Source organism: Peromyscus eremicus, chromosome 4 (genome assembly GCF_949786415.1).
Source record: "Peromyscus eremicus chromosome 4, PerEre_H2_v1, whole genome shotgun sequence".
In the NCBI taxonomy this organism is placed as follows: Eukaryota; Metazoa; Chordata; class Mammalia; order Rodentia; family Cricetidae; genus Peromyscus; species Peromyscus eremicus.
The window spans coordinates 138268780-138281886 of record NC_081419.1 but is presented as its reverse complement, the minus strand read 5'-3'; the positions used below and the strand labels follow the sequence as shown (position 1 = coordinate 138281886).

The 13107-nt window shown below is 54.0% G+C and overlaps 2 protein-coding genes across 3 annotated transcripts in view; one reads left to right on the top strand and one right to left on the bottom strand.

Moving 5' to 3' along the window:
* Znf335 (zinc finger protein 335) overlaps positions 1–4778 on the top strand; it is a 24321-nt gene extending 19543 nt beyond the window's left edge. Inside the window, exon 28 of the mRNA XM_059261912.1 lies at positions 2–4778. Coding sequence (XP_059117895.1) covers positions 2–129 — 128 coding nt within the window. The 3' untranslated portion in view covers positions 130–4778. The remainder of the gene's footprint in view (position 1) is intronic.
* Pcif1 (phosphorylated CTD interacting factor 1) lies at positions 300–13107 on the bottom strand. Of its 2 annotated transcripts, XM_059261913.1 has the most exons (17): positions 12325–13106; positions 9120–9292; positions 7833–7975; positions 7621–7745; positions 6608–6742; positions 6307–6434; positions 6036–6190; positions 5485–5632; positions 5318–5401; positions 5001–5100; positions 3739–3901; positions 2977–3149; positions 2759–2845; positions 2493–2677; positions 1760–1853; positions 1492–1667; positions 300–1390 (listed from the first exon to the last, which is right to left on the bottom strand). In XM_059261913.1, exons 1-17 carry the CDS (start codon positions 12499–12501, stop codon positions 1159–1161), a joined length of 2478 nt encoding a protein of 825 aa, XP_059117896.1. In that variant the 5' UTR covers positions 12502–13106; the 3' UTR covers positions 300–1158. The 2 variants fall into 2 exon arrangements, with proteins under 2 accessions (XP_059117896.1, XP_059117897.1); XM_059261914.1 differs by lacking the exon at positions 9120–9292 and having other exon boundaries at positions 12325–13107.

Here is a 13107-nt window from a genome sequence, read left to right as displayed (position 1 = left end):
GCGGTGGCTGATGCTGCCATGGCCCAAGCCCAGGGCCTGTTTGGCACTGAGGAGGCAGTGCCTGAACACATCCGACAGCTGCAGCACCAGGGCATCGAGTACGACGTCATTACCATCACCGATGACTGAGCCGCAAAGGCCCAACGCTGATCTTGGATATCGGGGCCAGCTCTCCTGTAGTCTAGGGACTTTCCTGTCCTACTTAGGGCCTCCAAATATTGGACAGTCAGTGTCCCTTGACTCCAAAGGAGCCAGACCTGTGCATTTGGGGGGCAGCCATGGGCCCCAGCCAGGACATGCTGGGTGCTTTAGCCTGCTGGCAGGCTTTGGGAGAGAAATTTATTTTTGTTTGGATGGACCCACTGGTTCCTCAGTCTCAATAAAGGGACCAGAGTCCAGCTCTTGTAGCTCTCTTTGTACACGTGCTAATAACCTGAACCAGGTAAGGGCCAGGAACCAGGCAGAAGTCTCAAGTGGAGGCTACCTGGCTCTATTGTCAGCTGGCCCACTTGTTACAGTGGTCCCAGTACAGGCCAGACCAGCCTGACTCAGGAGAGGACTGAACTAGAGAACCCTGCTTTCCCCATGGGCTCCCTGTCTCCAGGATCTCAAAGGGCAGGGACTATACTTCGAGGCTCTACTTCCTCCTGAGCCTTGACTGTAGGACATTTAGCAGCCTGCAAGTCTGGTTTAGGCAGAACCCAGAGATACCCAGGCAGGCTCAGCTGTAGTGCTCTGGACTCCTCCAACCTGTTGAGCTCAGAAGCTGCTAGGGACTCAGACCTGCAAGGACCCAAGGATGGATGGGTGTGAAAGCCTAGGGTTCTTGATAAGGGGCACCTAGATGGGGTACAGAGTGGTCACAGAGGCAATCGCCCCAAGACCCTCACACACTCTTGGGGAGTTTCTGTATTTCCTTTTACAAATGAAACAAGGCAGCAACAGGGTCGGTGTGGGGCTGGGAAGGCATGGGCCTATTCACAAGGGACTTGGTGCATCTGAGGGGTGAGAGCAGGGAGGGGGAGCCCTGGCAGAGTCATAATATTCCTATGTCCCTGGCAGCCCAAGTCCTGCTGCCACCCCAGGGGAGGGCCCTGAGGACCGAGTCCCAGCAGGTCTGGAACAGCACCCCAGGGCTCCTCCTCCCCGCAGGATGTGTTAAGTGGGGTGAGGTTCTCGACTAGGGCCCTGTTCCCGGCCTGAGTCCCGGTCCTTGGCCTCTGAGGAGGAGGAGGAGGAAGAGCTGGAGCCGTGGCTGCGGCCCGACTGCTTGTAGGCAGTGGTGAGCTCCTGCAGCCGCTCCGGCGTTGGCCCCCACTTGGCAAAGCCGGGGTCATTCTGCAAGAAGAGCACGGCCGTGTTGTGGACGGCCTTGTAGTGCATTTCCTCCCTGTGGGCAAAGGCAGCTGCTCAGGGTAGGGCACAGACTGGCCTGCTCACCCAGCCTGCCAGCCTGACCTGGCTTCCTTCCCCTGCTGCCCGGGCACCTACTTCTTGCAGATGTGCTGGGAGCCACTGCGGTACTCGTGCTCAAAGGCAGGCAAGACCAGCTGGTGGCGTTTGAAGCGGCTCTGCTCCATTCGGGTGAGCGCTGGCGTGGGGGGCTCCCGCCACTCGGGGATGAACACAATGAAGGACAGGGGCTCTGGTGAGCTCTCCAGCAGTTTCTGTGGGAGGAAGAGTATGGGGTGGAGATGAGGTGCGGCCCTGAAGGGCAGTTTGCAATTGTGCCTGCCCCGTCAGTTGGCAGCACACCCACCTCAAAGTGAGAGACCATAGCATCCATGAGCTCCTCGCAGAACGGAGGGTTGGCCTCAAAGGAACCACTCAGCGGGGCGAAGTCCAGGCAGGGCCTACAGAAAGGTGAGCATTGTAGCCCCGCCAGCAGCACCCAGTCCCTCACACATACTGCCCCCGCCTCTAGACAGCCACGGTGAAGAGATGACCAGTCGGGCCAGAGGCCAACATTCACCCTTGTGCTAGGACAAGGAAGTGACCCTGCCTCTCCAATAGGTAACCTGAGAACGGAGGCTAGGTGTGTGTACCTGTGTCCACTAACTTGAATTAGAGTCCAAAGCCACCACAGCAGACGCCACACCCAGGGCTTCCCCAGCTGACGAGCACAGGCCTCTACTTGTCCATCTAGCACTTTCTTCCTAGTTTGCCTGGTCGTCTATGCTCCTCACCCTGCTACTCTCAAGGTGCTCTCCCTTCTCATCCTTCAATGCCTGGAGCCAGGGGTTCCTAATGCAAACCTAAGCCAATTCACAGAGGCCTACAGGCCAGCTTAGGCTGTGTCTGTTACACGGTCTGCCCATGAAACCAGAGAAGTGGAGGCTCCCAGAGCTCCCTCAGCGTGTAAATAGTGTGCACACATGCTAGACAGGGAAGCAGGGGCTACCTTCAAGACTCCCCGGCTCCAAAGCCCTAAGCCTTAAGACGCTACTGGCATCTTTGTGGGCAGAAGGGACCCAGCAACCCCTGGATCTCACCCGCGGGAGCCAAAGTAGCCATCTGTGTCAGGGAAGGCAGAACAGTACTGGCGGAAGTAGCAGTTGAGAGGGGAGGCGAAGCACTCAAAACTGACGCCGAAGAGTCGGTGGAGGGCCTCGAAGACGTGCACAGGCAGTGACCCCTGCAGGCCAGTCCCCTCGTAGAGGCCCACGCCAAACATCATCTGCAGATCAGCCTTAGTCAATGTGAGGCTCAGGCTTCCTGCTCCCTTCCAAGGGAGCCCTCCCTGGCCCCAGAGCTGTACCTGGTATCGACGGAGAAGACACCAGACTCGAGGCAGGAACCTCTCAAAGGCTGAGTCATCAACACAGCTATAGCGATAAAGGAGCCACTGCGTGACAGAAAGAAAGGGATTAAGCAGTGATCTGATGACCTCATTCCTGGCCAGCTGCTGAGGACTATGGTCAAGGAAGAGGCCAAGCCTCCACTCACACCATCAGCGTGGGCTACCCCAGCTCTCACCAGTTTGCTGAAGTAGCTGCGGCTGACCTTGACCATCTCTCCCTTATACCGGATGCAGACCACACTGTTCTCCATGTGCATCTCCACACTAGGCATGGGGGGTGCCGACACAGCCAGACGAACTGGGTAGCAGTACACCAGGCGGGGCTCCAACTCTGAGGCCTCCACCTCATCTGTGGGCGAGGAGGACAGCCCTTGTACTTACTATGCCAGTGCTCACACAGTTTCCGTCACAAAGGAAACAGCCATTTAAAAAGCCACCAGGCAACTGGCATTAACTGGTGGCATGTATTAGTACACTCGGCATTGAAGCAGGCTCCATTTGCAATGCCTTTGGCCTGCCAGACAATTGAAGTATGAAAACTGTGGCCTCTGTCTGGACAGTTGAGTTTGCTTACGTAGGGATCTTTGGGCCTCTGTGGTTTTTTATATGAACACTCACATTATCATGGCAGGTATTACTACACTTGGGGCTGGGGAAAGCAAAGTTGTAGGGATATGATCCAGGTCTGCTTAACTAACTGTAGGCCCATCTTTCATAAACTTCTGGCTCTCTGATTCTCATTAGTTCATTTCCCAGGGGAGTACTAACACCCCAGAGCCAAAGGACACAACAGGTTCTATCCAACATTACTCCAAGAAATGGGTTCTCCCAAATCAGTCCAGTCCCTGTCTCTGAGGCACAGCCTCACAGGGTCCTTCAACCAGGGCCTAGGACACAGGCTAGATGGCATTAGAGCTGGCTTGCCATTTCAGCCCTACCTGGGATGTTGTTTTCCTTGAGGATGGCGAGGTGCTTCTCTCGGATCCGTTTAACATACTCCAGGGAGATGTGGTAGATCTTGCTGCAGATGCCTTCCACAGAGTCCTTGGCTGCAGCAGAGACATGGGGCCCACACTGCCTCCGCAGGTGCTCCAGGCGGTCCTGGAGAAAAGCCCTGGTCAGGATACTGGTGGCCCAAGGGCCTCGGTGGGGCTGGCAGGTGGAACTCTTGTGGGGGTATTGGATCCCAGATGTCCCAGTTTTGAAAGTGGCTCTACTGTTTACTAGCCATGTTGCTTGGACTTCTCTGAATCTTGTTCCTATCAAGGGAATTGAAGCTAGCAAACAGGACATTGTGAACAGTTAGTGTCATCCCCTTGATCCACCAAGCCCGTCCAATGAACGGCTGCAGTTTTTGTGGCAGTTCCATGGGCAGAACCCAAGATGACTGGTGGACGGGCCCGCAGTGTACAGCGCTGGCCTTCCACTGGAGGGCTGCTACAGCACAGAGAACTTGGTGCAGACTTAAAGGTTGTACTTTGAAGTCCTTGTAAAGAAAATGATACCTGTGAAACTGCAACGGGAGAACAGGTCACTCTGGCCAGGGCTCGACCTGTGTGTGTCACCACATGTCAAGTACACTTAATGTTGTCATGTGTAAAACGTGTCTATGAGAAACAGTCCTGAAAAGAAAGCCCATTGCAAGTGCTGATGGAGAGGGAGAAGTGACAGGCACGGGCCAGAGAACAGAAGGGCTATAGATACACTAAGAGCAGGGACTGAATCTGATGGTGGCTGGCTGTTTTTCAGTATTTCGTCTGTGTGTGATATTAGTGTTTACCATCTCTTATGTCTGGATACCAAATGCATGCTTGGTGCCCCCAGCAGCAGAAGTGGGCATCAGATCCCTTATAATGGGAGCTACGAACTGAAGCCCAATTCATTGGCGGAGCAACTAGTGCTCTTAACTGCTGAGCATCTCTTCAGCCCCTAAAGGTGGCTTTTAATTGTAACATGGATACACACAAGAAAAGGCGGACTGCTCTCACAGATCTACTGAGGAGACATGTTGAAAGGCAGCTGTTTGTGTGCGTCTGAGCTTAAGACTGCAGTAAGAATGGCTGAGAGAAAGCCATGGGCCTTGAGCATCTCCACAGTGACGGGCACTGACGGGCATCACGGTCTGCCTCACTGCACAAAGGCTGTTGTGGAAGCCAGCCTGACCAGCAGAGCCTTTCACCTCACCCTGGGGCCCTCTCACCATGTAGTCCTCCTTGGAGGCTGAGTGGTCCTTCCGAAGCCAGCTGAAGGTGTCTTCCACGTTCCACTTGACCACTTTTCTGCTGTCAGGGGATGCACTCCTGCAGGTTGATCGCAACAGAAAGCTGTACTTTGTGCAGGGCCCAGCTGTTAGGTCTCTGCTCCTCCCCTCCTCCTCCTCCTTCACTCCCATCTCGGGCACTAGCCTCTAGGCCTACCACCCATCTGTCTTGGGCAGCATTGACAGGCCTGTGAGCACTAGCCAGATGTATTCCCCCCCCACCCCCATTTTGATTGTGTGGGGCATGAAAGCCAAACCTGGACTCAATGAGCCGCCTGGCAGCCTCTGCATATTTAAAGAGCAGGCGTTTGGCTTCCTCCCGGAACTTGATTCGGGATAACCTGAGTTAGAAAACAGGCAAGAGTTAGAGCCCTCCTACATGTGACTGGCACAAGGACCGAGCAGCTGAGCTGAGGAGCTATACCTGATGGGAATGTCATTCATAATTTCACGGAACATGGACGGTGACACAACTGGTTCACAGTTGCTTGGCAGCAGGGGGTCAGATCCTTTGTCTACTACTTTGCGCTCCAGCATCCAGCGGTTGAAAGACTCTCGGGGTGGCTCAATGCCTGTGAGACAAGAGAGCTGCTAAGGACCTGGAGTAGTCGGCGGAGTCCACTGAGACAGGAAAAGGTGTTTTTCACATGCTTATTTCCTAGACTTCATTTTCCCAAGCTATAGTTTGAGAATCACGAGTACTTTATTTTTTCAAGACAGGGTCTGGTAATGCAGCCCAGACTAGCCTGGAATTCAGAATCCTGCCTGGGCCCCTGAGAGCTGGGAGGTGGGGCTCCAAGCAGGCTTTCTCTAAGAATTTTGGTTCCCAACTTCCAGGTGCACAAACTGCAGACAAGTTGAGAAGCACTCAGCATCACAGAGCTGGGACCCCAACAGGTCTGTCTCCCTACAGCACACACCATTTCCCGCCCACACCCAAGTGGTGAAGCCAAGGCGAGGCTACAGAGCCCTCACCCTCCCGCTGCTGGCACAGCTCCCGGTAGTGCTGGCGGAGCTTCAGGATGAGCTGCGAGCGGAGCAGCTCGACCTCGGGGTGTGGGGGCAGGACCTCTGAAGGAGCCCTGTGCTTGATGACAGCATTGGTCTGGATGTCCAGGTCCCAGTACACCCTAGGGGCACAGACAGGAGTTGTGAAGACGGCCTGCCCACCACTACCACACCACACAGTCCTGGGCAGGCTGCCCATCAGCAATGGATATATCTAAGCCAATCAGCAAGGACTCACTCAGTGGGTCGGAGTAGAGCTGCTTGCTTATCTTCAGCAGATGCACCCCAAATCTTTAGTGTTGGGGTTCCTGGGATGCTGGGGGAACTGGGCACCGACTGGCTTGTGGGTGTCACAGGTATTTCTATCTGAAGGAAAAGAATCCAAAAGGTATCAAGTCAGAAGACTGAAGCCAGGCCCAGCACCATGCCCAGCAGCTGCACTTAGGACTCCCTCCTGCCCCAGCCCTCGCAGGGAGCTGCTGGCCACACGCCCAAGGTAACCACTTACCAGCCAGGTCCTGAGAGCCCCAGACACTCACCTTGGGCTTCTTCACACCGTTGCCACTTGGCTGCTCTTCCGAGAGCTGCCGCTTCCTGGGCTTGTTCTCCACTGGAGGAGTTTCCAAGCTTGAGTCTTGGGGCAGTGGGGTGGCATTCAGCCCCAAAGGATCCGACTAGTGGAGGGAAAACAGTGGAACTGCAAACAGGGCCAGTGGCTTAGGAGCCCCACACTTCAGACTCCTCCTTAAGGAGGCCAGAGGCCTGGGATGCAGATGAAGAACCCTGGACTCCATCCTGCCTGCTACCTGCTTCCTTATGCCCTCACCTTCAGAAAGGCCATGTTAACCCCACCTCAGCACTGACACTGTGACACAAGTCAGTGAGTGACTTGGTATGATGTCTGTGTTAGATCAGGAATCAGGAGAAGTCAGGGAATGTTATTTTTCAGATACAAAGGCTCTGCGTGGACCTCCTTTAGTGACAGCAAGAATCGCTGCAGACACCCTTCTGCCTAAAAGCAGCCATATGGCCTTGGGCCAGTTACTTCCCTTTGAACCTCACTGTCTTCACCTGCAAAATGAAGAGGTCCTGCCTGAGTCTGTATAGTAAGGGTTGCTCCAGCTGAGGTTCCTACCAGATAGCCTGTGGTTAGACTAGAACATTCTTCCCCTCCCCCTTAGCCAGCCTCACCTTAAACCTTGATTCTCTTCCTTCTCTTCCCAGACCAGGATCCCCAATGGATTTCAATCCATTCTTTAAATAAGTCCACAACTGGAACCCCACTATCTGCCACAGAATAAGCATACCACAAAGACAGGGAGCTCTTGATGACGTCTCTACCTCTTTGCATGGTGCCCAGTATTCAGCATACTACACTAATAATCTGCTCCCGTCTCTCCTGTTTGATGAGAGGGTCTTTGAAGACAGGGACTGTCTTGCTTGACATTTTATCTGTAGGTATCAGCACAGGGCAAGACACCTAGCTGTTTGAGATACGTTTGTGGAAGGCCAGAGGCCTGCTCTGAGACCCTTGCCCCAAGTTGGCACTCACGAGCACATCGTGCTGGCCCAGCACGGGCATCTCCCACAGGGACTGGTTGGTGAATCGGTTGAAGTAGTAAGGACGGCTCTCCCTCCGGCTCCAGCACTTCTCCCAGCCTGCATGTACCAGCTCCTCTGCAAACAAGAGTACAACCCAGACAGTCAGGGCTGTGCACAGACAGCACCCCGCCATCTTACCAGCCCCACCACTCCCTTCAGTACCTGGGAGGTCCTGTACTAGGCGAACTGGCTTTGGAGAACAGGGCTGGCTCTGATTAGAGGTGCCTGGAGAGTGACTTAGAAGGGACGCTTCCTCCCGGGGGCTGCCGTGATTCTCATTGGCCATCTCAGCAGCCACTCGGGACCTGCCACACAGAGGACCGAGAGTGTCAGCTCCATCCTACTCACCAATTACAACTTAGGGCTCTGGCAACTTAGCTACAGATTTGAGAAATCCAACACAGTCTTGTCCTGGACAGCCAGCCAACTGGTGCCACAGGAGCAGTGAAGTTGAAGTTTCTGTCCCTCAACTGTAAGATAGGGTGCCCGCCTAGCCAATCTTCCTACTTAATGGCCTGGCTTGCCCTTGGGCTCACGTCTTCCAGGAAGGCACTTTCCTGCCTCCCTGCCCAGGTTTGGTGGACAAAGCTATTGCACAGTGTCACTGAAAATGCACTGTTGTGCCTAGATGGCTAGACCTGTCGTGGGACTGTCTCATTAGACTGGGTCCAGTGCATTGCTCTCCAGAGCTACAAATGCCACCCGGACCCAAAGGAACTCTACTAGTCCTGTAGACATTTACAAAACACCAAGTGGCCAACAAGACCAAGGTCTGCCTTTGAAAAGTCACTCCTACAAGGAACAGTGCCTTCTCCTCTTGGGAAGACAGAGTTTTATTGCTCCCACTAGGTAAAGTCTCAGTGGGTCAGCTGGGGAGGAAGCGTGGACTCTGGTTGTAGTTTGTTGCTAAGGAAACCAGTGTAACTGAAGAGGGCTCTCTGGTTCAGTCCCTCAGAAGCCCCAGGTTAACACTGAAGCCAGCTTCTTCAGGTCTGTATTCCCGCTGCTCCCTCCCAGAGCACACCCAGCACAAGCCTCAACTGCTGGTGCTTCCCCGTTTGGGACTACACATCTAGGGGGCCACCTGAGATCACACTGATGATGCTCATGTTGTTTTTATATGTTACAAAACCCACAAGAAACCCTCACCCACAGTAAGACCACAAAGGCTGATAGGAAGGTTTTCTTTGCAATGCTGATCAGGATCCCTGACTGGTTGTTGACGACCACATAGGAATCATTGAACATTTATTTTATTGTACACTCAGAGACGTCTGTTAATTTGGAAAAGTCAATAGTTACTTTATCTGTACAGTTTGGCAGATAAAAATTGCAGCAGCAACAAGACATGCATAACAAGAGGGCCTTGATACAGAAAGGTCTGGAATGACTCCTTTAGGGGCTGAGCCCATGGGTTTCAAGGCTGAATAAGGTCCCCTTTTCTCTCACCCTCTGGGGTCTGCAACACTAGCATGAGAGAGTTTTCTTCTCTGGTTGGATTGAACCCACGTCACGGGGTCCCACAGAAGCGGGAGGGAGACCCACAGGAAGGTGCAGCACAGGTGGGTGGGCTGGTCAGCAGTGTAGTTGACAGGGACCCAGGGGACTCCGTGCATCAGCAGCTGGAGAGCAAATAGAAGAAAAGAGTCATTGGCCTGTGACACCTTACTAGGCAGGGACAACGACACACTGGGAGGGTCTGGAGGCTCCAGGAATCAAGGTTGTTCCTTCCCAGAGATCAAGACAAGCCTAGTTGGTAATAGCGTGAACCTGTCTAAATAAATGTGCTGAAACAGATCCTTTTTGTTGTTATTGAGTTGGTTTTTTGTTTTGTTTTGTTTGTTTGTTTTTTGAGACAGGGCTTCCCTGTGTGGCCCTGGCTGTCCTAGAACTTGCTCTATAGACCAGGCTGGCCTCGACCTCACAGAGATTTTTGTGCCTCTGCTTCCTGGGTACTTGGGATTAAAGTAGTACCCCACCATCACCTGGCTTTTAAAAAATGAAAACAATGTACTTCTCAGGCTTTCAACCAACAAAGTTTGCCTTCCTAGGCCCTGAACTTGGTTTTTCAACAGAGCTCTACAGCTCTATACTTGGTTTAATGCTTTCATATCTATCACCTTGAGGTCGGTTGGTTGGTTGTTCTGAAGTGCTAAGGATGGAACCCTGAGCCTTGTACACGACAGGCAAGTACTCTCTCGTGGGCTACATCACCAGCCCCCGGCTGAGACCACTATGTACAGCTTAAAAATATGAGGTACTAGGATAGAGTCTAGATCCTTGCTCATGCTAGAGAATTTGTTCTGCCACTGAGCCAGGCCTCTTGAACTCTTGAGGCAGGGTCTCAAAAAGTGGATAAGAATGTCCTTGAACTTGATCTGTGGTTCAAGAAGGCATCGAATATACAATCATCCTGCTTCAATCTCTGGGGTTAGCTGAGACAAGGTTAGTCCTGTACAACCAGGACTGGAAGAAGAAACAACTTGCTTTACTGGAGATCAAAGCCAGATCTGAGTGCTAAGTGAGCACTCCAATAAGCAATTCCACCTGAAATCCTGGGACTGACATTTTTTTTTTTCTTTTTTTTCTTGGGTTGAGATGGGGACTCAAGTATTCCAGGTTGGCCTCAACTCACTTGGTAGCTGAGTATGACCTTGAACTCCCAATCTGTCTTCTTTGATTTCCCAAGTGCTAGGATTTCAGGTGAGGGCCACCATCATCAGCTTTTCTTTCTGAATTGGATTTGACTGTGTTGCCTAGATTGATCTTCAACCACTGAGCTCAAAATATCCTCCCACTTCAGCCTTCCCATTAGGTGGGATACAGATACATGGCAATGAGAATCATGTCTTCATTTTGAACACTGCAGTCCCATACACGGTACAGCAGCTGTGCTAACCAAAGTGTCTGTATACCAAAGAGGAGGAAACAAAGCATACATATGCAAGACTTGGGGGCACTCTCTTAAGTCACCCACAACTAGTAAAAGACACTGCTTTGAATAACGTCTTATTAAAAAACATTATAAAATAAAAATAAAACATGCAAACACATATAGCACATCTCATTCGCCTTTATTGAAAAATGTTTATCCCAGAAATGTGACAGGGCGCACCTCGTAGATGCATTTGTTAGAGAAGGCAGAAGCAGCCCAGCCCACTGCCACCCAAATGGGACCACCACAGCATTTCCCAAACCAGCTGTTACCAGACTCATCTAGGGTTGCTGTACCGCCTTATACCTGTTAGGAGTCAGAAACCGGGAAGGTAGTCACAAAAGAATTGGTAACTTTAGGACAGGGCCTCACATAGCTGGGTCCGGCCTTAAACGACTGCCGGTATCTCCAAGTACTGAGATTACAGGCCTACTGCCCTTGCTCGTCCTATCCTGCCTCCATCTCTTAAGTGCTAGAATTCCAGGTCTGTGCCATCACCCTCGACAAGACTTTGTAATTTTTAAATACACCACAAGTGGGCCTGGGAGACAGGATGACTATTTTTTTTTCACTTTACACGGCTTGAAAACGTTATCAACATAGAACTTGTTAAGGGCTAGTGGTAACCCTACGTAGTGCAGTAACTGCCAGGCATACGAGCCCTAGGGTTACAGGACCAGCACACATTATGGGCGCGCGCACGCACGCACACACTAATAATAATAATTTTAAAATTAAGTGAGGCGAATGTGGTGACAAACGCCTTTAATCCCTGCACTCGAGAGGCAGAGGCAGGCGAATTTCTGTGAGTTCGAGGCCAGCCTGGTCTACGTAGTTGAGTTCCAGGGCAGCCAGGGCTACTACACAAGGGAGATCCTGTCTCTTAAAAACAAGAAACAAAATAAATCCGCTTAGATGGATGCAGCAGGTCTCCGGCCAAAACTCCAGCTCGGAAGCTGGCCAGACCCAAGTTCCCGGCCGTGCGCCATCCCGACTGCTAAGGCCGAACCACTCGACCCCTGCACCGTAGTCAGCGTGTGCACGCTGACTGCCGCTCCCATTAGGTTAATGTTTTCGCTTAGCCTCTGCCTTCCGGACCCCCACGCATACCAAAGTCCGAGAAACGCAGCGCAGTCTAAAGACAAACAACTGTATCTGCGCAACCAGCGGAACCCGGGAGAGAAAAAGTATCCGACTCCGGGATTGGAGGAACGTGGGGCGGCACTTCCCAGTGTACCAATCATAACGCTCCGGCCGCGGCGGGCGGAGCCACAGGGCCGGCCAAGTGCGCAGGCGCGCAGGCGGGGCCTATCCCAGCGCGCTCCCGCGCCCCCCTCCCCCGGGCCCAGCGGGGGCGGGATGTTCGGTGCGCGCGCGCCGGCCCATCTCCGGGCTCCGCCCCCCGCCCTGCCGCGCGCTCCCGCCCCCGGGCTGAGGCGACTCAGAGTCGGAGCCCGACACAAAGGCGGTGGCGACGGCGGCAGCGGCAGCAGCGGAGGGACCCTCGAGGCCGCTCCGTCCGCGCTCTCCGGGCCCACTGCACTCACCCCAGCCAGCGGCCCTGCTGCCCACCCGCGGCTCTAAGATGGCGGCGGCGAAAGAGACCGGGCGAGCGGCAGCCCCGAGCGGGAAGCGCCGGAGGGGCCTCCGCCGTCCTGCTTCGGACTCCCGGACCCTGGCGCGGCTCGCGGCGGGACCATGGCCTCCTGGGGCTCTTACCTGCCCGAAACGGACTCGAGGGGATGCGGCCACACGTTCTGCTCGACCGCCCGTTTTGCCGCCTCCGCCTCGCCCTCCCCAGCGCCGCTGCCGCCATCTTGTGTCCCGGGCCGGGACTCCGCGCTGCGCATGCGTTGGTACCGCCTCTGAGGGACCTCGCCACGGCCGCGCCGCCATCTTGAGTGTGGCAATGTTGGCTGGTTCCCCAGACCCTTGATCGCTTTCGACCCCCTCCCCATCTTCCCGACCTTCCCTGTGGTCTCGTGTGGTCCTAAGGAGCGGGGAAAAACAGCTTTGCTTGTCTTGCGATGTGGGCGGGAAGGAATGAATCCGCACGCACGCCCTGCCTCAGTTTCCCTGCCGAACACACTCGCAGGGCTGGAGGATCTTCTGAGACACTTAGGGGGACACGAGGCTTGTTTGGAATCGGGGCTCTGGCTCAGGTGCCGACGCAGAGGCGGAACGGTGACGTAGGCCTAGGGGCACCTGGGTCCTAGCCTCCTCAGGGCTCTTGTGCTTCCATCCGATCTCGTCCTCTCGGGGCCTCTGTCCCCCTGAGGGCCCTGGAATGTTTTCTCTCTTTTGCCCAGAGGCCAGATGGCGTGCAAAACGAACCCTCTCTCTCCCGTTAGCAACCTGTTCACAAGTTGCTCTTGAATAATCCAGCAGTCGGTGGAGTGTTGAGGTGGGGAGAGGCTGGCTTTGGGCGGTTGGAAAGTTGTGAAGGCTGCACAATTCAGCTTAGCAGGAGACAAGAGAGCTCGGGACCTTCACCGGCGCCCT